The 27,450-nt window shown below is 37.8% G+C and overlaps 1 protein-coding gene across 1 annotated transcript in view; it reads right to left on the minus strand.

Moving 5' to 3' along the window:
• Positions 1-659: 659 nt before the first annotated feature.
• The window catches only part of HMCN1 (hemicentin 1), a 269,695-nt gene continuing 242,904 nt past the window's right edge, over positions 660-27,450 (minus strand). Inside the window, exons 89-107 of the mRNA XM_063298423.1 lie at positions 27,095-27,265; positions 26,179-26,349; positions 25,098-25,268; positions 23,337-23,507; positions 22,226-22,396; positions 19,700-19,849; positions 19,004-19,141; positions 18,278-18,399; positions 15,692-15,929; positions 14,555-14,617; positions 13,832-13,951; positions 13,188-13,322; positions 11,726-11,839; positions 10,864-10,989; positions 10,036-10,164; positions 8,271-8,621; positions 5,893-6,012; positions 4,998-5,124; positions 660-2,428 (exon numbers count right to left, since the gene is read on the minus strand). Of these exons, the coding sequence (XP_063154493.1) occupies positions 2,062-2,428; positions 4,998-5,124; positions 5,893-6,012; positions 8,271-8,621; positions 10,036-10,164; positions 10,864-10,989; positions 11,726-11,839; positions 13,188-13,322; positions 13,832-13,951; positions 14,555-14,617; positions 15,692-15,929; positions 18,278-18,399; positions 19,004-19,141; positions 19,700-19,849; positions 22,226-22,396; positions 23,337-23,507; positions 25,098-25,268; positions 26,179-26,349; positions 27,095-27,265 (3,155 nt within the window). The 3' untranslated portion in view covers positions 660-2,061. The remainder of the gene's footprint in view (positions 2,429-4,997; positions 5,125-5,892; positions 6,013-8,270; positions 8,622-10,035; positions 10,165-10,863; positions 10,990-11,725; positions 11,840-13,187; positions 13,323-13,831; positions 13,952-14,554; positions 14,618-15,691; positions 15,930-18,277; positions 18,400-19,003; positions 19,142-19,699; positions 19,850-22,225; positions 22,397-23,336; positions 23,508-25,097; positions 25,269-26,178; positions 26,350-27,094; positions 27,266-27,450) is intronic.

Below are 27,450 nucleotides of genomic sequence, written 5' to 3' on the forward strand. Positions count from 1 at the left end.
GTCTATATAATAACAGCAGTCCATATTTCTGCACCGAAAAATACTATTCTTTTCCTGTCTCCCACAAGCACCGTTCAAACTTGTGACATTCAGCATTTGTTATAGTGGACATGATTTACACAACTGTACTCAGGATACAAGTCTAAGAGTTTGCAGAGAACTTACATCGGATTGCACATGTAAGTACTTGCACATGTAAATCACCAGTACTTCCAGCACAAGGTTCATGGAATCTGAGTGCTGTTGCAAAGCACACTCTCTCCAGAGGAGTAGTGGCACTACACTAAAACCTAATTTTGACTGGACTTAATTTGTATTAACTCTTAACTTATAGTTTAATTTTAATTCAATATAATTGATATAATTAGTTATAGTTACATAATTAATACTTCCCCAATTTTTCACACAATAAAAAAAATCCCAGTTTGATAACCACTTTTGGAATTCTCATGGCAGCCCTAAGCTAGAGAATGAAACAGACTTAGGAAACATTGACTAATAAACAGTATATAACAATCTTGCCATATTTAATAGTAAAAAAAAAGATAAGTAAAGTTTTATTTGGTTAGTGCCATTGTGTAAACAACATCTTTGGTAAAACACTTGTTTTTCTTTTCTTTTCTTTTCTTTCTTTTCTTTGTTTCTTTCTTTTTTTGGGGGGGAAAAAAGCCCTTACATTGCATAGAGAACACATACAAGCAAACTTATATATACATATACTTTCATAAAAATAGAATACATCTTGGCAAAAATTACTTCCAGAGTTTATTACCACCTTATACAGTGTTTTGACATCTAACACATTTTAAGCCAAACTTGGAATTTGGGGTAAGCAAGTTTTCATATAATTTTAAGTTCTTTAGTCATCCTTGGAAGACGGAAGCTGAATTACCTTCTTTGCACAGTTCACCAAGTTTCCTATTCTAAGTAACTGATGCAAAAGCCAGCCGTTGTTCTTAGCTTGTGCACCATATAAAGTAGCCAGAAACTGCACAGAATGGCAGGGAGTGGGGTGAGGATGGGTTAGAACGTAATTAAAAATAATGAAATATAGAATTAAAACATATCAAATAAAAATAAAGGTTTTTAACATAAAGTTCATGTTAGAGGAAAGCAAGTATGAGGCATTTTTATAAGAAATGAGTCTGGGATAAGATTTTAAATTCAATCTTAATTAAGACTTTTGCCTGAACATCTTCTCTCCCCATTCTCAAGGTAAGCCCCCCACTGGAGATGGGGAGGACCATGTTTTGCAAGACTTCTTTGACTATTCCCACTGAGGACTCCAAAAGCCCCCCAAACTCATTTTCTGGGATGAGCAGGAAGACAATTATCCTTCCCACATTAGGGTTTTATTGCAGTGTGCATTTGAAAAAGTAAATGTGATAGATGTATCCATAGGAGTATCACTGGAGAGCAGAATTGGCTACAGTTTGCTTGCACTGAGGAAGCGAACCAGTTTGCTGCTGTGCATTATGTGCAATCAGCTACATGGGATTCTCATGACCTGTTCTGCTTTTCTTAAAACTATATTTTAATTATTACCAAGTACTGTCTTACATTAGCGTTATGTTCAGGAAAGGTACTGTTTCCACCAAGTGTTAAATAAAAACGATTGTGGTTATGCAAATATGTCTTGTTACTTTGTAAAACTATACCATGCTTATTTTCGTAACAGAAACAATTTTTTTTTCATGTTGGGGGAAAAATAAAAACACCCTTACATGTTATTCTTTTAGCACTAAACTATTGCCTGATTACTATCTCTAAGTAGGTCCAAAGAGTCAACAGAACAATCTTTGGGAGGCGACTGCTCCAGTGTAATAAATAAAGCATGTGGTAAGATTCCAACCATTCAAGGACTATAGCTATTTTTGTCAAGATGGGATTATTGCAACAAGATTGGCAGCCAGAAAGAAGAAGAAACATAGCCCCATTGCCCCCCCAGGCTGCACAGGCTGCAACTATTTAAAGATGAGGCAGTCATTCTGGAAGTGGTGACACCCAGCAGCATGGATGCATGTGGTTAACATACTTTGATTACTTTTGGCAGTGCTTTTCTTAGTAAGGATAAGCAGACACAGCTATATAGACTATGAAAGTGGTCTGATATTCAATGGCTCCATCAGTGCTGTAAGACAGAGCTCTGACTCTCATCTGATATGTCTCTGGCTCTTGCAGGGGCCGCGTGGTATACACCACTCCTTTCAAGTTCTCATCTCTGAGTGCAAAAGGGAGGGTTGCGTCCTCATTCACCATAAGGAAAGTGGTCCTTGGATGCAGCACTCCATCTTCAGTGTAGGCAACTAATCGGATCAAATCCTGATTGGAAGCAATCCCAAATGGGAGAGAGACAAGTTTGTATTCCAAGGCATAAGGGCTCAAGGCACATTCCAAATCATTGGGTGGGCAGTTCTTGAGGCACAATCTGAAAAGAAACAGTTGTGTATATTGGTCTACAACTGTAATCAACTCTTACCATTCCTTACCTTACCTTACTTTACCTAACCTTATCCACAGTTCTAAAATCCAGGTCATCACCGTATTGGAGCCATGATATAGTCAAGTCATTCTGTTTGATTATTTATATTGAAATAAATGAAGGAGAATGCTGACAGCTTTAAACAGTTTTGCCTGTTTCAAAATATGGCTTGAGTATAAATTATTCATACATACAAGTGGGGAAGAAATGAATATGCATCTACGAGCATTCTACAAGGAAGAATTGTTTGATTGTGTATGAGGAACGACTGAGGAAATTAGTGAAGGATACAAGGAGGGGGACAGGTTCTGATCATATTTTGCTTATTAAAAATTTGTATTCATGTTACTAAATTTTGGGGTCCAGACCTTTCGTAGAGACTGAAACCAAAGGGGCAGAAGGATATGAGGCATCAGCTACAAATAACAATGTCAACTGAACATTTCACATATAAAACATATGGATCTTAGATACATATTTTGCTGATGTCAAGAGTAGATGTTTGGAAAAAATAGGGAAGAAAGGGAAAGAATTAATAGTAAAATGATCAGGAAGAGAAAGTATGAGTCACATACTGTACAGAAAACGAAAATGTATTAGAGATAAATCTATCTCCCAACATCATGAATAGAATGTGGAAGTGGTATCTGCTTGGAACAGAGTGAAAAGAACTATATCACAGAGCACCACCAAAGCACATTGAACTGTGCTAATTGGAGGTATGAAAAGAATGCTTAGTGGAACGAAAGAAAGGGGCTGTGGATGAGGAAAAGGGTACGTAAGAGAATGACTACTGAGAGAAAGATAATGTATCATCTACATAGATACACAAAGACAGTTGTGAAGGATATAGTCAAAGAGGAAAAGGTTAATGGGTAAGATTAAAAGAGGCTGGGAGTGATCTTGATGGAGATAAAAAGTGGGAGAAGAGGGCCAAACAAGAAGTCCCTAGCAAATCTGATTTGTGATGACATTGAAGTGAGAACATTTTGGAAGGAGCATTCTTATCTCATGCTTTTAATTTCTTTGGTTTTCTATTTCTTACTTCCATTCTGCATTACATATTTACCCAGAAATGGAATAATGTGATGGGAATGTATGTATATTAAGTCATCACATCTGGCTTACCAAACTGAGAGACTTTTAAGTAGATTGCCAAAATAACATTAAGCAGCACTTAATACAGGCAGCACTTCAAGGTTACAGATAGTCCCCGTTTAGTGACTGACTCAGTTAGCAACCATTCACAGTTACAATGGTGATAAAAAAAAACTTTACAACCAATCCTTTGCAGGTCTGTAAAGCAAAGGAAAGCTGAAGTAAGATCATAAGCACAGCTGTGGTTTCACTTAGCAACTGCTTTGCTTAATGACACAACTGTTCTTGCTAAAGAGGACAACATGTATTATTTCCATGTAATTTCTAAAAAGGAAAGGTATATATGCTAGGTTTGTCAGCACTTCAAATTTGGAGGCAAAAAGGTACTTTGGGATACATGCCCAAATATTCACCTGCCTTGAACTCTCAAACAATCAAGTCTTTTCCTGGGATCGCACAGCAGCTGTGACAAAAATCAAGACTGCTTTTAGGCATAACAGGCACTTCATTTTCGCTCAAAGATACATTTTTGCCTTTGAATCCAAAGCGCTGCACAGCCCCAATATGCTATATTGATGATTGTGATATTTCCCTGGCTTGCATTTTGAGGTATCTGGTGCAATAGGTGTGATCCACGGTGATGATTGGCCAACTGCTCCATAAATGTTCAATTGTTAGATGTAAGAAAAAACTAATATAATCCCATGTATTATTAATGGTAAGTATATCTGTGGTGACTTCACAATTTCCCCATTACTAACAAAGTGCTACTTATCTCTTCCAAGCCCCTGAGGTTTAGCTACCAAAGATTGGACAATATAAAATGGCCTTCAGTGCTTCAAGTAGACATTTGCATGAAAGAGTTCCCCACCTACACATCTCACTAGAATTTGTGGTAAGGACTTTCTTGTGGTTTAATTTAGGTAAGTGGTCTTTTGTTTTGAAATGGACGAGGAAGATAAAAATGCTTTGAATCGTAACAATAAATTACTTTCCTGCAAATTAGGTTCATTTATATCATTCAAGACAGTGCCTTTGAAATAAAAGATGGGAACAAAACTATGTAAATAAATAAATGTATAAATTAAATACTAAAAGGGCTCTAATTATAATGGGAAGTCTATGAAGATCTATGGAAAGGACAAGAACTCCTTTAGAAGACCACTGGAACAGTAAAGGGCACAGTGCATAGTAGTGAGAACCTTCTGTTTGCAGAAGTGATGCTGACACGGGGAGAGAGAGAGACTGCATATTCTGAGCTTTTTTTTTTTAACTTGGAGAACTGCCAGGAAGGAAAAAATTGGGGTCTATATCAGAACATCCATGCTGCCTCTGTATATATTTATAATGCTGTTCTGAATTACCAAATCATAAAAAAAACCTGGAAAAAATAAAGAGGGATGAATATAAAGCATACCCAGAAAGAGGATCTCGTTGATAGTTTGGAGGACAAGGCGTCTCTATACACCGATAGCTTCCTTTGATGTTAAAACACATGCGGTTTGGTCCACAGTGGATGCTCTGTTCAAGGCATTCGTCTACGTCTGATACAATTCAGAAGGAATGACAATCTCAGATAGGCCATTCACTGATTTCAAATTATTATTATTATTATTATTATTATTATTATTATTATTATTATTATTATTATACATCCCAAATAAACAGCACCAACAGGGGGTGACATAGAAACATCATCATCATCATCATCATCATCATCATCATGCATTTGAATGAATATTTTATAAAATATGTATATGAATAAATAAAATAAATACTTTCTTTCCACTGGAGCCATCTGCTTCCCAACAAATGTATTAGAACATGGGGGTGGGGGTGGGGGTAGAGAAAAGATTAATTGTTACAAATTTTAATTCCAAGTAGATACTAATTGCCTTGCTATGATTTTGTTCCAGGCTCTCACTGGACATCCCAAAGAGTTTTAAATTAAAAAAACAGAAAAGAACAGGTCTGAAGGCTACCAGTTCCTGAATTATGATACATTGAAATCATCCTATTCATGCTCCCATGAGGATCTCATCTCTTTTCCCTATGCACATCCTGCATTCTTAGTGATGTGCATAATATACCAGTTAGCTTAGCACTGATAATCTTCAGCATGAACAGGTAGGAACCCTGCCCTACCTTAAACTCTCACATGAATGAAGGCCATTATTGAAACAATTAATGCATCATGATACTTTCTATCTATCTTCATATCAACTGAAACATATTTCTAAGGCACTGATGAACTACAAAATAGTAATTTTAATTTCCGTGCATCCTTCCCCTCTGTCAAGACATTTTCTTACCTTGACATGTTTTGCCATTGGGCATGATTCGGTAACCCGTTGGGCAAAAACACCGGTAACTCCCTAAGGTGTTCCTGCATTCATGCTGACATACACCCCTGTTCTCACATTCATCAATGTCTGCAAAAAATCAGAAACCAAACATTAAGATTCTAAGTAAAGTCACAGGCTAAGAGAGGAAAACTTACTTAAGGCAAGATTCCAAATACTAAATTCTAACACAGAGACACAGACATATACAACTAGATTACTGCTGCATTGGGACTGTGTTATGTGGTTTTCTTAGATGATGCAGTTTAGTAAATCTGAGGAATCCTGTCACAATCAAAGCTTTTGAGGTTGACACGTAAAGGTATTTTTAAAGTCCTTTCAGCTATTAGACAAGGAGCATCTTGTCCAATCCTTCAAAACAGAAAGAAAGGGGAATGTAAAGTTGATAACTGCCAGTTATAAAAATGTCTGTCAGCACCACAGTATGTCTGAAGAAGTGAGAAGACTAAAAGCCTGAGATCCAGTCAACACCGTTCTGAAGGCTGGCAGAAAAGGGCAGGATCATCACTGCCAAATTAATTCCTGTGTTCTGGGAGCCAGGAGTCTAAAATATGGCTCCCTGGGGGAAAATCCCTCACTGAGTACAAAAACCTCCCTCATAGTCTCAACAAGCTCAGCATCTTTCACGCAGAAAATCAGACAACATTATTCATCATAGGATTTGGGAACTTTTGAGAAGAAACAGCACTGCTATAAAGCAGAAGAATGTGACCTGAAAACTTGTGATGCCAGAATCTAGCATCTAGGCAATCTAGCCTGCTTTTCTTTAAGGCTTTGGCCTAAGGACAAAATTACACTATATGGGATATATATTTTACAGCCTGACTATAGATGCTGTGGTGCCTAAACATTTTAAATGTTGGGCAAATGTGCTTCTACAAACATGAAAAAATGCCCATGCCCTTTGTGTCACATCTGCTGCTTGTTTGGAAAGACACACCTTTTCCACTTAACATACGTAGATATATCCACTAAATAAGCAATATTCCTAACTGAAAAAGGAGGGGAAAATTGGATCAGATGGAGATGGAGTTTAGGGGGCCAATGCAGAAAGTGAAACTCAAGTCTGTAATTTTCACTGGGAAAAAAAAAATCCCTGAAGCACTGTATGGGATCCAATCCAGAATGGGTCTGAAACCAAAAAATTCTGTCATGTTGATCTGAATTGGATCCCTTCATCTTCCTTGGAATAAGGAGGAAAAAAGATGCAACTGCTAGCAATAGCTTTAAAATATCCTTTAGTTTGACCATACAGTGTTAATTGGACATGTTCTAAAAAGCTCTTAATGAGATGGAAGAAAGGCCCCTATCAACCTATATTTTACAGCATGTCTCTGGCAATTGTACCATGCATTTAAATCAAACCCTAAATGGCAGCACTGAAAAGAGACAAATCCCGTGTTTGAACCTCTCAGCACATTTGCTTTTTAAGCAACTCCTCCCATTTCGTCCTTCTTTTTGCATTCTCACAATAGGAAACAGTCCTCAGAATCAGTTCTAGATATAAAACCAACAGAGCTAAACCATTACAGACCTTGCTTAATGACTGTCCTGTTTAGCAACCATTTGAAGTTACAACAGTGCTGAAAAAGTAACTTTATGACTGGTCCTCACACTTATGACCATCACAGTGTCCCCATGGTCACTGACCATCTCAGCATCCTGCAATCATGCGATGGCCATTTGTGCACTTCACAGCCAGCTTCTGACAAGCAGAGTCAATGGAGAAGCTGGCAGTGAAATTGCAAGTCACAATCACATGATGTCTTGCTTAATGACTTGGTGACTCACTTAATGACTGCAGCAGAAGTGATGTCATAAGCCTGTTGTGGTCACGTGATGTTTCACTTAATGACCATGTCGCTTAGCAATGGAGTTGCCAGTCACAATTGTGGTTGTTAAGTGAGGACTACCTGTAATTTCTTAAATACATACGTTTTTAAAACCAGCAGTAATAGTCTTTTGGAAGAAGAAGCTCTTAGTCTAGGGTCTAATGCTAGGCAGTGAGGATGCCTGATATATCTCACTAGCAAGAGCCTCGCACAGATTAGAGATAACGAGCAGCCTCCTATTATACCCATTTTCGGTCACGGCACCCAAAGAAGAACCTTTGAAAATATCTTTCTAATTGGAAAGGAATATATGAAGGAATATACTCATTCAGGTAGACAAGCCTTTAAGGGTTTAAAAATGAATTCTAACACTGGCAAACAACCAGCCTTGGTTGGCAGACCCTAAGTGGAATGAGCAACAACAAAAGAAAGAATATGCATCATATGTACACACATACATATACATATACACACATATACAGGCGTGACATTTACCTATACATTTGTTATTTCTTGCCTCATAGCCTTCAGGGCAAGGCTGTCTAATATTCCTTCTAGTCCTGGAGGTGGGAATTCTGCTGTTCCTATACTCTGAGTAGGAGCTGTAGAGATTGGAGGAGTGCCTGATATACTGTTGAGGTCGATAGTTGTCTCTCATGGGGGAGAACTGAGCATAATTATAGCTACTGTAATAGGTTCCATAATTTGGGAACCTCTCCAATCCAGCGCAAGATTTGCCATCGCCTAATAAATGTTGTCCAGGAGGACAGATACACTTGAAGCTGCCGGGGATGTTGGCGCACTGATACGCACAAGGTTTAGGCACTTGTTCACATTCATTAATGTCTGCTCATGGGACATGATTCCAAAGCATCACACCATGTAACAAGGGGAAGGAGAAAAACACACATAAACAAAAAAACATAAAAACTCATCAGTCTGTGGAACACGCTGAAATTACAAATGTGATTCTAAAACCACAAAACATAGACAGTACATGCATTAATCTTCTTGTGCAACAGTTGATGAAAACCATGAGATCACCTTAGCTAAACATGCACATTTTTATGGCAAATTAAATGATCTCTAAATGCAGTGAACAAAATAGAGGCCTTGGTTTCTCTTGATCTGGGACTTTTCAAAGTTCTTCCAATGTATTTTCTGAACTTCTAAATGGTTGCAAGCTCCTGCAATGATATTCAAGTGTTCTCTAATACAAGACAGAGATGATGATCCTGTGTAAATTTACCTGGGCACAATGGTACTTTGAAGTAAATTTGCACCAATTTATGTTCTAGCTTTTTACTCCTCCCACCTAAATAAAATATAAAATCTTCTGAAGGATAATAAATGAAATTGAAATGTCAGACGTATAGTGTACTGCACTTGAATCTGTAGAGAACTTTACAAAAAAGCATGTCACTTTTGTTTTAAAGGTAACCCATGCTAAAATGTCAGATTTTATTTGGTATATTTTCTTTATACGATTGCAATACATACATAAAGGCCACTAAAGGGAGTACTAAAGTTGTATGTCAGCTTTCTCCCATACAAATAGGAGATGTGAAGTGAGGTAGGGACCATCTGTGGGATAAAGAGTCCCATTGCTACTCCATCATGCCTATTCAAGAGAAAAAAATGTGCCCCAGTAAATGTTCAGCTTGGCCCTCAAATAGCTAGTCTGCACGTAAGCTTTGTCATCAGGGAAAGAGTACAAACAATGCAGAGAACTCACCATTGGTTAAGAAGCATTCCAAATTAATATCTTTCCTAATTTCATCATAGTATAGCACAAATTTCATAAAATGCTACTTCCATTGTTCTGAAACTTGCAAGTTTATTTTATCTGGTACAGTAAAACTTAAATGAATAGTTACATTTACTGGGACATTTATGCGTTCATACTTGAAAGTAGATGCTGATGATTTTTTTCCCAGTAAAAGGTCTTAAAAGCTCAATTAGTTTCTTCTGGAAACTGATTTTAGGAAGCATAGCATCTTGAGCCATTTCTGTAGTATAAGGAGCTGCCAATGGCAGGTGATGAGTAAAAGAGTATTATTAACCTTTAATAGGGCTGTGGAGAGATCTGGATGCAAAGAGCATAATGTAATTTGGAGCACATGAGGACACACACAGAACAGGAATTTATTAAAAGCCACCATGTCTTTCCTGGGCTCACATGTTCCAAATCATGATTTGCCATTCAAATCCTTATCTATGGACAGCCCTAAGGTTTATTCAATTCCAGCTTCTGACTTACCCACACAGGGTCTTCCAACTCCCTGGTATCGATATCCTCTTGGGCACACACACCGATAACTTCCTTGTGAGTTTTCACATATCTGGTTGTATCGGCAATGGTGAGTACCATCTCTGCATTCATCAATGTCTGATGAGGAACACAAAATCTTGGAGGTAAATGTACTTGCATTAGGAAATTTAATATCAGGTATTTCTCTTTCTTGATAAGAATATATCTATAAGGCCACCACTGCTTTTTTTTGTCATGCCTCTATTTTGAAATATTTATATATTAGTCAGACTCAATGTTTATATGTTAGTCAGACTCGATTCTTTCTAGGGCCTCTGTTCTCAGAATATGGGAATTATCTTGACTGTGCTCATTTTTATTTCTTCTATTCTTAAAAAGTAATGCCACAATATTTTTCACCAGCAGGAAATGAGGAATAATGTGGAAGACAGCCGTTTTAGTCTACGGTAGCAAAAAAAAATCAGGAATCTGGTAGAACCTTTTCCAATTATTACATTTTGTTAAAAGGCCTTAGTTTTTATGATCTGCAGATCACTTCATCAGATGCATAGAGTGGCTAGACTGATCTGATGAAGTAATCTGCAGCTCACAAAAGTTAAGGCCTTTTAATAAAATGCATTAGTGGGAAAAGGTGCTACCAGATTCTAGATTTTTCTGACCTATGATGTTTATAAGTTGTATTCATGATTATATTTGGTGATGATATCTGTGATCCACAACTGTCATTCACAAATATGATAGAAAGAGAGGGAGATAACTGAAACACCTTGTTCTCTGTTATACTCTGAAAATAAAAGGATAAATAAATGTACACACCTATACATGTTCCATTTTCTGCTTTGGTCATTCCACTTGGACACAGATCAATGCATTTATAGCCACCTCGTGTATTCTTGCATAATTGGTCAGGTCTGCATGCATTTTGTCTGCATTCATTCACATCTTTTTTTAAAAGCAAGATGAAATTAAATAATTAAATCATCTCAATTTCACTGTCACCTCATTTGCTCAAAGGGCAATCTTTCTTTTAATTTTCTTTCATGTATTTTCTGCCTTCAAAAATCATCAATTTGAAACCTTTATGTTGCTTCCCTGCCACCCCATCATATCCTCCAAAGCAGGAAGGAGATGGCATCTATTCTGCAAGCAGTGGACACTTTTCAATTGAGCCTAGTTAGGAGAATAGGGACTTTTTTCCCCCTAGTGCATGGAGAAAGGGAATCATAACAGTTGTCATTCCAAAGGCTGCTAAATATATGAATGGAGCAGAATAACTGGAAACATCAAGGCTGTTAGTAGGACACCTCTTAGGGATTCTATGTCCAAAATCCAAGCAAAAAGGACCCATTCATCACTGAAGGAGATCTACTCTTTTGCAGCTAAATTGATCTTGAAGAGGAAAGGAATTAGATAGATGTGCACCCTTTTCCTAATGAAGTTTCCCAAATTCTTATTTTATTTAAACTAAGTAGACTGCAAGCCCAGGAATAGTAAATATTACATCAACCCAATGAAAAGCTACACTTGGAAAAGCACAGAAATAAATTGTCTGAATGCTCAGAACCCACTGTATACAAGCATGTTCAGTGACTGCAAAATTTTGGTTGTGCTGGGTAAGGTATTCACCCACAAGTGAAAAGCCATTCTAGTCCCACTTTGGATTATGTTGGATTTGTACCCATGCATTTTCTGCCTTTCAACTGATATCCCGGATCACATCCACAGTGGAAGCTTCCAATGGTGTTGAAGCAGTGTTGATGACAAGGGTTAGACTCTTGGCATTCATTTATATCTGTTGAATAATGAAGACATTGTAAACATGTTTCTTTCCATCAAGCTTTGTAGTACCTGTTGCCAGAGAACTGCCTGGTATCTTTGCTTCCAAGCAGAAGCAAGACCCAGAGGGCAGACGGGATGGCTCCTACCCTTCCTCTAGGTTTATAACCGCATTACATCATAATATTTTCATGTCTATTTGTGCAGTTCTTTGTTGTTGCCTGGGTTTGCCATCTTTTTGCTCCTCTGTCTTTACTGTTATATTATTTCAGTATTATTTTTCTGTGTTTTTATTGTGTGAACCACCCAGAGTATCTGGGAGTCAAGGGGTGTATGAGTTTAATATAATAGTAATAAAAATAATAATAATAATAATAATAATAATAATAATAATAATAATAATTACAACCACACAAAACTAGTTAGCAGCAGGGGGAAAACTGATATGTGTTCATTAGTAGCAAAAGCAGCAATTCTGAGGCTGGCAGAACTGATTCTCTCTCCCAGTTTAAATCAACATTCTTCATAGCATAGGAGTAGTTCACTCTCAAGCATTAAGCCTGTGTATGGAAGGAGCCCACTTCAGACAGTGCTCGCTCAGCCTTTGAGGAAGCTAGATGTCTAGTCTGTCCTCTGGCCTGAGCCAAAATGGTCAGTGAATGGCGAGAAGGGGGCAGGCTCACAACAGCCTAAAGTGGCCAACAGGCGCTGAGCTGATCCTAACCCCCGACCACATCAGCAACCACGTTATTGTAGAAATGTGCTAGCTGATGTCCATAACCAAAATTTCAGTGGAAGAAGAGGAAAATCACTATTTTAAAACTGAAAGAGCTAAAGACAACCTTAACCTGCCTCAGCTGTGGGCTTGGAATGAGACAACATCAGGAGAAAGTAGTATAAAAATCAGTTACTGGGTCAAGTTTGTGCCCCAAGGACATAAGGATGAGTTGAAAACCGCTTTGCCTAAGTAGCGGCTTGCCTATGGATGGCAGCCCAGACACCAAATGCTTTGAAAATGAGGGCCAGAAATGTCCCATGAGAGTGGTGCTATGTAATGATAATTGAAATTTCAGCTCAGTGATAAGGCACAAGCTGAAGAAGGGTGATTGAAATCATAAAGATTCTAGCATATATTATTCCCTAGCTCATCTGAATGGAAGACTATTAATAATATTGGATACTTGGAAATTATAGAAAACTAGAAAATTACCAGAAAATCACAACATGAGAAGGCAAAATCTCAGTCCGTCAATTTCAGTCTATTTCTTGCTACTTTAAAGAACACCTTATTCTCATGAAAGTATTATTTAACTAAGCATTATGTTTTTTAATGACTGTGGTTGATACAAAAGTCATTTCCATACCTTGGCAACTCAATCCATCTGGTGTTCTTCTAAAACCAATTCCACACTGAACCACACAGCGATATGAGCCAATAACGTTCTCACAGTCTTGGCCAGCCAAGCATGAATGCCTCCCTAAGGCACACTCATCAATATCTGCATTAAATAGCAGTACAGAAGTATAATATATTTTAAATGGCAATACAGACTCTATTGGTGCATAGTCATATCTTAGTATATCATTGTGAGAGAAGCAGCATCCATTTTTCTCTGGAAAACATAGTACACGTTAAAACCTCAGAAGAAGCCTAAAGTAGCATAATCCAACAAATTTATTGAAGCTTATCAAGGCTTGATGTAAAAGAAAAATTGAGTTCTCTATAGGTCATCATGACCTTATCATACCTCCATCCAGCTTTGGCTATGGCCCTAGAGAGAAGTCATTCTATTCTTTTCTATCTATGGCTCCTCTACTCCCCACCTTTGTTGCTAAGTTCCCAATTCCCTAATTAAGAGCACCAACCTACCACAAATATTTGCTCATGAGGTAGAACTGGATTGGAAAAGTTATGGTGGCTCCTCATTCTGCAGAAGCAATTCCTTGGCCTCATCTAGGTTTCAGGAGACCGATTGCTCTCCAAGAGATTTGAGAAAGTGATGCTTACCTTGACATGCTCTTCCATCTGCTGATATGGTAAGGCCTTTGGGACAGGAGCAGTAATAGGTTCCTACAACATTGTGGCATGTATGGGAACATGGTTTTTGAGTTGTACACTCATCTTCATCTAATGGTAAAAACAAAACTGAATAATTAACAGATGGCTAAATACATAAGCGTACAATTTGCAGCCCCGCAGCTGCATGCAGCCTACTACGGGATCATCTTCCACATCCCCAGTTTCTGTTGCTCACAAGCAAGAAACTTCCACAATGCTACCACTGTTGCAAAAGTAAGGAAAAGAAACAGCCACATTCTGTCACACTGAAACTCCATCCAAGTTGAAGATGCTGTTTGAACTCACTAAAAATATTACTAAGTAGAAAGCAAGTAGGAAAGGAAAAACAAGTTTAAATTCAGTTTGGTTTAAAAGAATATGTTATATGATCAGGACCAAAGCCAGGACTTCCACATTCAGATTTGTTACAAAAGCTAGTTTCAGCATTCCAGGTACACCTGCCAGTTTATTTCCTCTGGCAATTTTGGATTTTTCCACCACTGAAAATAACCCTTTTTGAATAAACATCTGTAAGAACATTTACACCAACTGTACTTTAGTATCCTTTTGTTTTGGTAACTGAAAGGGGGGAAAAACAGTATGTGGAAGAGGAAGGGGGATGTTTGGTGTACAACGGTTTCTGCAATGGCCAGATTGCTGGTATCCTCTCACCTGAACAGTAGGGACCAGAAGAATCCAAACTAAACCCATTAGGGCACTGGTGACTGTGGTCTCCTGTGGATGAAGGAAGTGAGTGGTTATTCAGATCAACAAAAGTTGTTACTGTTATCATCAAACATCTTTCAGGAGACATTCACTCAAAGATGGAAGGCACTTCTTTGTTGCCCCTAAAGTAAGGAAGAGAACTAATGGATGAAAAGGTATCGAAACAGATTTTAACTAATCATAATGATAAAACAGTGCTTGACAATGGGGCAGATTGCACTGAAAGATGACAGGTTCTTCTTTATTAAAGGTATTTCATTAGAGGCTAAACTGCTGACTGTCAAGGTTACCATAGCTGCATCTTATATTGCAAATTCTCTGTTGAGAAGAGAGTTGGGCTGGTGGAACTTTAAGGCTTGTTCCAGTGCTCTGATTTTTATTATGGCAATCCTTAATAGACTTGCTGTGCATCTTAGCTGAAAAAGTTTCTATTCAGAACTAAAATATTTACCCAAAAAAGTACATGGTGTATCACTATGAATCACATAAAAAAAATTAAGTCCAAAATAACATTTGTACTCAAGGTGACTGTAAGAAAAGAACTTCTCCCCCCAAAAAACTGAGGCTAGCAGCCCAGATGTCATGTCCACAGGAGACCTTCTGTCTTTATTAGCATTGCAAAAAGGTTACTTTCAATCTTTTGGGAAGATGCAAAAGGCCAGCATGAAACATGGAAATTTATGCTGGCCAATGACTAATACATGTTTGGTGCTCCATTGCTCAAATGTACCCAAAATTGCCAGGATGTATTAAGTCATAACTTCTCAAAGGATGGTTGTATCTTGAAAAAACTTTATTTACAAAATAAACAAAAGGAAGATGGTAAAACATTTATAAGGATATGATTACTATGAAACCATTCTAAGTCTATGTGCAACCTATTATAAAGTCTTTTATTTGAAATGGGTTTTATTTAGTTAAATATGATTGCATTAAGCTTTAGCATCGGGATTGCCTCATTTTACTGGCTGTTTTTTACTGACGGTTTTTCGCATATGACCTGACCTAAATTATAAAGAAGGAAAAGGACAAAACACATTTTTTTTGTATAAACTGTGTACGTACCTTCCTCAAAATCCATACCTTTTGTAATGGAAGCACGGATTTTAAAAGTCAGAGCTTCTTCAAGTGGGTTGTATTCTGTTTTAACAGAAGAGGCTTGAAGCGTTTCAACCAGGAAAGGCATTTTTCCATGATTTTGATCATAGGTAATGGTATGGTTCCAAGTGTATGGCACACTGACCCCATCTGTGCTGAAGATCCGAGTGGAGTAAGCATAAAGCTGACCAGGGCCTGTCTGAATGTAATCTTCTGTATAATCCTAAAATGAACATCACAGCTTCAAATTTAGAAAACAGTAAACAGAATTCTCCTTGTTCAGTGTGCAAAAACTCACAGTTGTCTACAGACAAGGAAGGATTGCTACTTAAAATTCTAAATGATACTTATGTAGATATGTGGTTTAAACAGATGGGTCAGGTTGGTATTGATTCCAATTATTTGTTTTCTAGAGGAATCACACCAATGTTTTATTGTATTAAACAAACATTATAAGATAGCTCAGTGCAGGAATTAATGGCAAAAGCCAAAGTTCCATGTTTACCTCTGACTTTTGGAATTAATTAGAAATATACTTAAGGCACCAGGCTAGAAATTGGGAGACCGTGAGTTCTAGCAAAAGGCTAGCTGGGTGACTTTGGGCCAGTCACTCTCTCTCAGCCCTAAGAAGGAGATAATGACAAACCATTTCTGAAAAACCTTGCCAAGAAAACTGCAAGGACTAGTTCAGGCAGTCATCAGGACTCAGAAACTGACTTGAAGGCACAAACAAACCTTAGTAGTTTACATGTAAATAAATATAAAATAGCTTTGTCAAAAGCCAGATTAAATGTGTTGCCATCAAATGAACTATACAGTAGAGTTCAAAAGATTCCCATCTCTCAGAGATGTTGTCCCTGTAATGCTATTGGCTTTAAAACTGTGGATTATATTTTGCATTGTGAGTTTTGCAAAAGTTTTTGGCAGGATATTGCCTTGCCTATTTTAAAATGAAGGCCAGGAAGAGATATTTCTGCATATGTTAAAATTTTACTTGGAGAAAAAAAAAATCTCAAAATTACAGTAGCAACAGGCAAATGTTTAACCCTGGCTATAAAAAAACAAAGCCTTTACTAATACATTAATAAGTTTGAGTTCAAAACATTTTATGTAATATCTATCAATTTATTTTATTTGTTAAACTTTTTTTATCTAATGCCAAACTTTTAGATCATATCTGTGTTATTTGGATCTTTTGGATAATAATAATAATAATAATAATAAAAAATTTATCTACACATTTGAAAATTCAAGATTCCTTCATAGTTTGCAATTGTCCTGTGATGTAACACTAACATTATATCTTAATCTATACTGGAAAGAAATTCAGCACACCCTAGATGGAAATAAATACATAGAAGATGATCTACAATAAGGAACATGAATATTTTCTTTAAAAAGAAAAGAAGAGAAAAAGGACACTATCTACTGCATTTACATCCAAACCCCAAAACAATTCTTAAAGATTTTATTTATCCTTTCACAGTAGCCAGTGTTTGAACAGCATATCACACTAGTGATTAATTCATTTATTTTTCCCCAGTGGTCAGTTCCTGTTGGGACAGTAACCAGTCCCTCATGCTAGACCAGTGTTTCTCAACCTTGGCAACTTTAAGATGTGTGGACTTCAACTCCCAGAATTCCCCAGCCAGCAAAGCTTTCAGGAGTTGAAGTCCACACATCTGAGAAACACTGTGGTGGCTGGGGTATGAAGGCCCAGAGGGATTCTGAGAGAGGAAGTTTTGGACTTTCCACCCTACAGGTTCAGATTTTTGATACAGAATCTATTTTAGAAATTTTTTTTTAAAAATGATATGTACCCCAAAGTCAATTTGTGCATAAATTCTGGAACAACCATCTTTTCCTCCAGAAGTAACTTCATCAGTAAATAAGAAGCAAGTAGACTTGACAGGATGATAGAGACCAAATGGCTGCTAGACAAAGCAACTGCTAAATAGAAGTGCCAATGGAGACGTATCCTTAGAATGTAAGCAACCCACCATATAAAAACATGATGGGGCACATTATTTTGCATTTCTGAATACAATATTTTGTTGCCTTATCAGTCTTTGGACAGTGCATTCTAATAAATTTTAAGCAATGATCATCATGGGAACGTTCTACCATACTGGAACTTTGACAAGCTTCAGAGATACTAAAGAAGCCCAAAATTCTTTCTTAAATAACAAGCAGAATGATGCTAATGAACCACGGGCCTGAAAAATATTGCACAGCCTTAGAGGAACAAATACTCCAAAAGGACACAAGCTTGCTGAAGACATGTAACAGAAAAATAAAAAAAAAGCTACCTAAAAATAAATAAGAATTGCATGTAACATGGTCAGTTTCAATACTACTATGGAGCAGAAAAGTTAGAAGAAAAAAATGAACAATATGGAATAAAACCTAAACTAATGACAATCTGTTTGAGCAAACCACGAAATTGTTCACCTGTGCCTACAATATCTCTTCACTATACATAACAGACACTTTAATATGACAGTGGCTGAATATATAGCAAAGAATAACCTAATCGTTTATACCTATGATTGCAGTAATGTCTTGACTTACTTTTACATTAACATCAGCTGTTGACTGTAGCTGTAGTATGTGGCCACTGATGACAACATCCAAGAGTAAAGACCCATCTGAATCCAAACCACGGGCAACATGAGACATTCGTACTAATTCCCCTGTGAATTTCAACAATAGTTCTGATGAGTGAATGAAGTGAGCATGGGGTATATTTTCATAACCCACTCTACATGTGAAACAAATTGACATGGACCATTTAATGTGGAACTAAATGACTGTAAAATGCATTTCTTGAAATGCATATTTGACAAGGATTACAAAAGGCTTCTACCCAAAAATGACAAAATCATATTTATTGAAACTTTAAAAGATTGAGAGGCAGATAGTAATGTCTTTCTGCCCCAGTTGCCATTTTGTACAAATCTAACCATTTCCACTTTATTCTAATTGTTTCATACTTCGGTTTTTTTTATCCTACACTAGTTTGTGTGGATTCTTTCTTAAAACTATGAAGAAAAAGTTGCACGTATTTTAATGTACATTTTAATATGCATATTTTAAAGCATACATTTTCTTAGTGAACAGATTTTGTATAAATTTGTTGTTTGGAGCAACATTTGGCTATCATGGTATTATTGCAATTGGGTTCATTCTGTAAGTTCACTTCTTTCTAGAATTATATATAAATTAATTGCAAACAGTTCTAAAGAAAATGTTTTGTTTCTTATGCAAAATAAACATCTGTATCCTACTTTTACTAACCAGTAGCAAATTCTACTTGCGTTTCTCTCTTGAAAACTGCACTGGTGAGCGAAAAGCCATTCATGGCTTCACCAATTTCCTTGGCTGTTGTCCAGTAAAAAGGACTCAGAATAGAAACCAGCACTCTCATTACAGGACCTTTAGGAGGAATAATATTATCATAAATATAGCACCTTTTTGCTATTTGCATCTGTTCTTTTTATATGTTTCTTAATTACTTCCTAGAAGCAACTGCCCCTCACACTTGGCTTGCAAAACTTTAAGACCATGAATATTTTTTCCTTTGCTCATGACTGCAGTAAACAATTTATGAAAAGGACAGAATAAATCATAAATGACAAAGAATGTATTGATATAAGCACAACAACCTGAATGTGTTTGCCTGCTTTCTGGTTTTCCCATACTGCCATTGAAAGTCATGGCGGCACTCTACCGAGACGGAATGCTATTTAAAACCTACATAGGTCCTCAAAATTAATGAGTCTGAACTAGGTTTGTGCTGTGCCCTTTTTCTAAATACTTCTATGCTCTTGGGAAGATAAGATGTGCCCTGTACTTATGAAATTCAAGGATGCATGACTTGGTGTTATCCACTGTTGTAGCCATGATTAACCCTGACCAGACTACAACTAAATTGAACCATGTAAATCTGATACATCTAAATAAAATCTTAATGTATAAAAGGAACAGCCGTACCAAGACTCCGAGGGATATTTGTAATTTTGGCTTGTGTTCTTATAATATTCTCATCTGGACCATCTATTACTGTAGCATTCAGGAAAGCAATTCCAAACTCAACATCATTAATATTTCCAATGACACTTCCTCTAGCACGTGGGGGCCCACCTGCAGGAGAGAGGAAAGGAAGGCAAAAGGAAGTACTTTCCCCCCAAATACGGTATTAAATTCTAGAATTCACCTCTCCAATGATGGTAGAAAAAGTAACTAGACAAAATCATGGAGAGAACTGGTACGAGTGGTCAGGATAATAATATATTACCTCCAATGTCAAGAGACATCTGTTTCTCAGTAGCAATTGCTAGGAGACACAAGTGGCTGGATGTTAGTGCATTCATGGACTTCCCATGCATGCTGAACTAGAGGAGCCTTTTTCACTGCACCTCTTCTTACATTAAGTAATACGCCTGTCTGGGAAATCTCTTACTCTGTAATGTTTTAAAAAATCAGATCAAATATGGGCATAAGGAGTCAGGTGCTGGTATGAGCCCACAGTGCTTTCTCTGTTAGAGAACCATAAAATTAAACAGCATATCTATCAAACTTCATCGTTCTATCAGGTCAGGTGTCCCTAGAGGGACATCCAGACCCTTTTTACGAGGTGCAAAGTCCTGTAGGTGAAAAGCAACTGTTGTTTAACGCTGCTTGCTAGTTCTGACATAACAGAACGTGGCAGGAAGGGAAGCAGAGTAAGCTCCTGGAGGAATTCAGACAGGGTTTATGCAATTATTTGGTTAGGAAATTAGCCAAAACACCAGGGTATATTAATCATTCTGACACGTAAAACCGCTCTGTGTTCTTCTGCCATGTTTTAGGAAAAAAACATTCCAGGTTTTGTCCACAAAAGAGACACCTGTATTTTTCAAACTTCACCAGATTTTTGCATATTTGTGTTATTTCAAGTTGGGGGAGCAACAAGCAACTTCGCTTGGATTACACAGCATTTTAAATAACTTTCTAACACTTAGGAACCTTTCTGTACAGCTCTAATAAAAAAGCAGTAATAAGGAATGTTTAGATTCATTTGAGTTTAGCTGAACATATTAAGCTCAAATATTGGTCTTTTAGTGAAGCGAGGGTTGACAGATCTGAAGTGTGAGAACTAATTCTTTCTAAGATTCACTATATCTCTACTGTAATTGTGAAAATGGAATATAATAGTCCAAGTGCTTATAGTGCCAGTAAATATCATGGACCTGCAGCAGTATTAGAACTACTGTCCTCCTGTCCAGGACCTTAAAAAGATGCCCTGGGTGAATCTATCCACAGTCAGCAACATGGTGCAAGTAGTCCTTGTTTAGTGACCACAATTGGGACCAGCAACTTGGTCATTACGCAAAATGGTCACTAAGTGAAACCACACCTGTGCTTATGATCTTACTTCAGTTCTCCTTTGCTTTACAGACCTGGGAAGGTCATAAATGTGAAGTTTGGTTGCAAAGTTAATGAGAATCAACTGTGCATTGAAATGAGTGAGTTTGTGTTCGGGACACAAGATTTTATCTATGATAGATATTGTCTGCAAAATTCTTGTTTTGGATTGGCTTTGCCCACTATGGCAGCCTTATATGAATATTTATCTTCCTATTTTTCAGAATTCTTAAGGTGCCAGTGGCTCAAACATTTTAGCAGTTTTGATAAAACTTAATACTTTCTACTCTGTTGGCCTTCAGATAAAGGACCTTTTATAGTCCCTAGGTCTGAACTTTTCTTAGCTATTCCCATTCCCTTTTCTGTTCTCATTTGAACACCACACTCAAAAAATATAGAGCTGGTGCTCTGTGTCTCTTTACTCTTTGTTCCCTCTTCATCTAAAAGAGTAAAATGCTAAGTGTCTTCCAATCTGTGTTAATATGCAAGACGAACTATTTTTGTAGAAAACATCACAAGAAAGAGAATGGAAAGAAACATAAAATAGGACTGGCTGTGCATCGTTTAGAATCTAGTTTAGCTCTTGCAGCACTAAACCTATTCTACAAACAGTTGAAGGGTTTACATTACAATTTCAACGTGCACCATTGCTGATTATAATAGTATTGAATGAATTCAGTGAATAGATAGGATCACCATTCATTACAATAAAAGACAAAATTGGAAAATAGTGCCTTCCATCTTAAGATACCATTTGCCTCAGGAGGAAGTTTTACATTTCCTCTCAAAGCTGCTGCAGTCCCAGTTATTATTAACCCCTCCTGCTCATGCTGTTTAAATTTAAGAACAAAAAGTAAAGACTCATTCAAGCAAATGTGTAGTATGACATTATAATTTACCCTCAAACTAGTAGTAAAATTGACAGTAAGATTTCCTATAAGATTCATATAGGAAAAGTCTGATATCCAAGTTTTATTTCTGAAAAATTATTACCAGATTAGGATTCTGAATGTACTTTCTTTTTGTTTGGAAAGTAGCATCAATATGCCCATAACATAAATACTTCCCCCTCTCTCCAGCATTTGAGACATAGACTTGGGTATGCACATGTACCTGGACAAGCCTGAATGTTACACCTGGATACTTGAGCCTCGTCTCCAGGACAAGGACGTCCATTGTTAGAGAGAGGTGGATTGTTGCACAGCCGTGATCGGATCTTTTCCCCTCCTCCACAGGAAGCTGAACATGTGCTCCAAGGCTGCCATGGACCCCAGTTTCCATCCACTGTAAACCAGTACAGAAGTGAAATCAAAAATTAACAGGGCTTCATTAATACTTCTCAAGGTATTCTTTTTTTGTAATGACAAATGCAACTATTATATGCTAACTGAAATTATTAGTATTACTGCTAATTATTCAATTTATATCCCATCTTGTTACTTAAATGAATGAAAGAGCTAACAATAATTAAAAGATATTTACATGGAGATAAAATGAAACCTATGACTGAAATAGCAGGATAGAGCAAGAATGGGCAAGGGAAGGAAGTTGAGGAATGGGATGGAAGATTCTTTGGTAGCATATAGCTCAGGGAACTCTAGTCACAAACTTTAAATAGCCAACTTCAGAAAACATTAAAATCACATGCACATTCTCACTTCTACACTGTGTAGTAAAATAGTAATAAGGAAGATGTCTGATGCCTGTTTGCAAGCTAAGCAACATGTACAGCAGGTCAGTCTCTTAAAAACTGGGTTTATCTCAGTCACCCCCAAAGGAGGTCAAGACAGGGGATTTCAAGTATCACTGTAAAGGTAATGCAGCCCCTAAAGTCTTTTTTCTTCAATCAGGGTCTTGGGTGAAAAGTGCCTCCATGCTGTATAAAGCAAAACAGTCAGTGCAAAGAGGGTTCAGCACCTTAGTCTATGTTCCTCTATGCACCATTATTTTGTTAGGAACAGAGCTACACTCAAGGTCTACTCCAGTAATGTGTAGCTTGGTACAAAAGAACAAGCAACAGATAGCTCATTCACAGATATTTGGACTTCAAATCCATCAGGACTGCTGATGAAGTTTTATTCCCATGAAGACTTGTTGAGGCAGGTCTTCAGTTCTGGTATGTTTGTATTGTTATTGTTAAACAACATCAGTGTTTTACAGACATCTAGAATGTTGTGTTTCTTATCTTTATCTATCATGTATCATCTCTCTCTCTCTCTCTCACCAGGACACAGCTCTGCACGACACCTCTGAATCTGTGTATCAGCCCCAGCACAGGCTCTTCCTCCATTGAGTGGATGAGGATTGTCACAAGTCCGATATCTTCTCATATGGCCACTGTTACATGTTCGGCTGCAAGTCCCCCAGTTGCTCCACGGGCCCCAGTTTCCATGTGCTGTGGGAGCAGGACATTTTTCAAATCAGTATTCTTTCTCCGGAAAGACACAGGAGACACTATGAACAAGTGGCAGCTGTGGTCAGGAGGATCTTTGCACAACTTTGTCTTGGGCAACAATTTTACACTTTCCTAGATAGGGAAGCAGTGTTCACGGTCACTCATGCCCTGGTCACCTACTGAATGGATTAGTGCAATGATCTCTACCTTGGGATGCCCTTGGAGACCACCTAGAGGCAGCAACTTGTCCAGAATGTGATGGTGTAGGCAGTTATGGGTGCACCTCAGTATGCCCTTGTTACATCACTGCTTTGCAATACTCCAAATGTGATTTAACCAGTGTAGAATTGAATGAAACTAGTACCAGTTGTGATGTGAATGCAATGAATCTCTTAATGCAGCCCAAGTTTTCATTGGCCTTTTCTGCTGCATTACACTGCTTACTCTGTGCCTATGCTTTTGTTTTTTCCTATTCAGATGCAGGAATTTACCACTAATTTACCACTAATAAACATCATCCTGTTACTTTGAAGGCAATGTTCAGGCTTGTCCAAATTATTTTGAATTGCGGTTTTTGTCCTTTAATCTTTTACCCAATGTGCTGCTTGCCTCTTCCAGCATTGCTCACCAAAAGCTTGGGTGAACAATGAATGGATGTCTAGCAACTCTTCCCTAGTACTGCTTGTCCCAAGCTTTGGAAAGCAGTCTAGGAGAATGGGTTACTCACCTTCTCTTGCACTACCTATCAAAAACTTTAGTGAGTGCTGCAGAGAAGCTGCTTGCCTCCTCTGGCATAGCTCATTCCAAGCTTTAGCTGGCCAAGCCAGAAAGGCTTCTGCATGATCTTTGGCTTGGGTAGTGCCTCCATTGTCTTTAAAATGTAACACAGAGAGTAGTGCTGGCTCAAGGGTATATGGTGCCCCTAGGCCACACTGACTAATGATACTACCTCCCACTGATGCAAAGATTTGCATTTTTACAATAATTGGGAAGGAGAAGTGACATTTGGGCCCTCATAGCTTTGGTGCCCTAAAGCAGCACCAACTCAGCTTTAGCCTAAAACTAGCCCTGGCTTTCAGGCATAAGCATGCATTCCTAGCCACAATGCAAACTTGATGAAATTTGTAACATGCTATCACAATGCAAGTTCTGTCCTTGTATACTTGTGTTACCAAGTCATGGCATTTGCTGCAGTGTACTCTTTGTACCTTACCGCCCTTATCCCCTTCTATTGATGCCCATATTTTCAGTTGTATATAAAATAGGAGGCCTTCCACAAATTCTTGAATTCCACATTTTAACAGCCTCAGTCAGCTAATGGTCATATAGGGTAGATCTACTGGTTCAATAACATTTGGAGGGCCACAAATTAATAGAAACAAAAAATGTATCAATTAAATGTTTATTGTCAGTCTATTTTTAAGTAAAGACAAGGGAGCACTTTTGGAAATAACTGTATTGAAATAGCCCCTCTGCCCCTCCTTGGAATGTAACATTATAGTTCTCCTGACCATAGTCCAATCCAGTTTCTTAGACTCCCACAAGGTGAAATCCCTCTCAGTATATGCCACATTTGCCCTATGCACTTACTGGGGCAGAGGTCGGTGTTGCAAAAGTCAACCTGGAGATCATTCCCTTCACATTTGTGTCCACCATTCTCTGGGGCTGGGTCTGAGCAATCTCTTGTTCTCTGTTGGGTACCACCTCCACAAGACATTGTACAGGCACTCCAGCTAGACCAGGAAGCCCATTTTCCATTCACTAGTTAAAATGAAAAGACATATCTTTTACATACTTTCAAATGCAAGCTAATTTCCAGATCAGAAATATACTTGTTGTACAAATTCTATGTAACTAAATCCAATCTCCAAGAACTCTACAAATCAGAGTAGAAGATTAAGTTCCAAGCAGTATTTAAGAATGAATGGATGAATGATATATGTACTGTATGTATGTTTGTTTGTTTGTTTGTTTGTTCGTTCATTCATTCCTGGGAGCTGTTGGAGCCATGATCCCAGCTTAGGAGTCACACCCCCAAGTGTTTCTACTAGTCCCAGTGGTAGTAGGAGCACTCAGGGCTGTGACCCCCAAGCCGGGAGAGTGGCTCCAACAGATCCCAGGAACAACATCAGAGCTCTCTGTCCAGAACAATGCAGTGCTAGGAAGAGCTAAGATACTGCACAGAACCCTCAAACTCCCAGGTCTCTGATAGAGGACCCGAGGTTGAAGAAGACACATACCACCCATAGGAGTGAGAAGGGAAGTTTAAATAGATAGATAGATAGAGATAGAGTATATAAAAAACAAGAAGCACAATAGGAATAGTAGTGCTTACAATAAACCAAATTTTGTGACTGTGTTTGTCCTGCACTAGCTGCTACTAGTTTGGCTGGCTTCTGTAAACTGAGTGCTAAGCACTGCCATTAAAGAATATGGATGACAGAAATTAGAACTCCCTTTGTTCAGTAATCTGTTACCTGAGCACAACTCTAGAAGGCTTATTTAAAGAGCTTTCAGGCTAATTTTTGTCCTTTCCCCTTCCTTCCCCCCACATCACAAATTCAACTTTGTTAAACTTCCTTCCATTTCTGTTTCACTCTATATTTAGAACACACTACATTTAAGTACCTTTTATAAACTCAGATTAAAAACAAAACCTACTGTAACATACCTGGACAATCTCTGTCATTGCAAACCTGCATCTGTACATCAGGCCCATCACAGTGAGAACCATCAAATGATGGAGGAGGATTATTGCACAGCCGTATTCTGTTCTGCGTACCTTTGCCACAGGTCTTGCTACAAGGTCCCCATGATAACCAGGAACTCCAGGCACCATTAACTAGAAGACAACGTTCTAGTTAACATACATACAGACCATACAGAACTAAGTTTGGACAAAGTTAGTCGAAAAAGAAACTTTAAAAAGAGAAAAAGAAAAGAAATATTGGATTGGATCAGAAAGTGGCATATGTGGAAGGCCACTTCCACAGTGGGTGTCTTCCATCCTCTGTTTCTTACCAGAAGTCCAAGAATTTTGGAAGACAGTAGAAGAAGGAAATGTCCTAAAACTAGGCAAGGGCATTTTGAGCTACCACTTCTAACACAGCTCATACTATTCAGGAGGGAATCAAAGGTCTCCTTGAGATGGGCAGGAGAAAATGATAACGGCAGGTACGTGATTTTTTTATGATCACAAACTTTGGATCCAACCACTTTGCTTTGGTTTTCTAAGACAAAGTTTTTAATTTAATGAATTTATTAACTGTGTATAGCACTTTCAGAACAGAAGTTTACAATCTTGATCACTTCTTTTAAAACCAGTATCTAAAACGTTTAAACTAAGAGCAGCAGTCCAAAATGAACCTCAAAACATATTATGCAAACATTGTAGAACAGTAAAATCTTCTTAGAACTTTCTTAACTTTAACTCTTCTTAACACCAGTTCAAATGTTTACTTTGGAGACAACAAGTAGACAAGCTTTACAAATGATTCATTGTGGAAAAGAAATGAGGGGAAAAATCACATTTCAGGAAGAAAGGGAATTCATATCAAGCATACCACTGAACTCCTCAGCATTCTCACCTGGGCAAGGCCTGATGTTGCACACAATTGACTCTACTGCATTGCCTTCACAAGGCCTTCCTCTGTGTTGAGCTGGAGGGTTGCTGCAACTTCTGGTTCTGGTTTTATTGCCTTGCCCACAGGTTTTAGAGCATTCTTCCCAAGACCCCCATTCTGACCAGCTTCCATCCACTAAATAGCATACATATTATATTTGCAGTTATTCATATGCACTGAAATGATTGATAACCTCAAAATTACAATAATGAAATCTTATGAGATATACAATGGGCTGATGGTATAGCAATATTGGCCATTATTCAGCATTCCGTCAGTACATCCTCTTGATGAAATCAAAGAAACTAAACATTGTTATG

The sequence above is a fragment of the Candoia aspera genome, chromosome 3 (genome assembly GCF_035149785.1).
Source record: "Candoia aspera isolate rCanAsp1 chromosome 3, rCanAsp1.hap2, whole genome shotgun sequence".
In the NCBI taxonomy this organism is placed as follows: Eukaryota; Metazoa; Chordata; class Lepidosauria; order Squamata; family Boidae; genus Candoia; species Candoia aspera.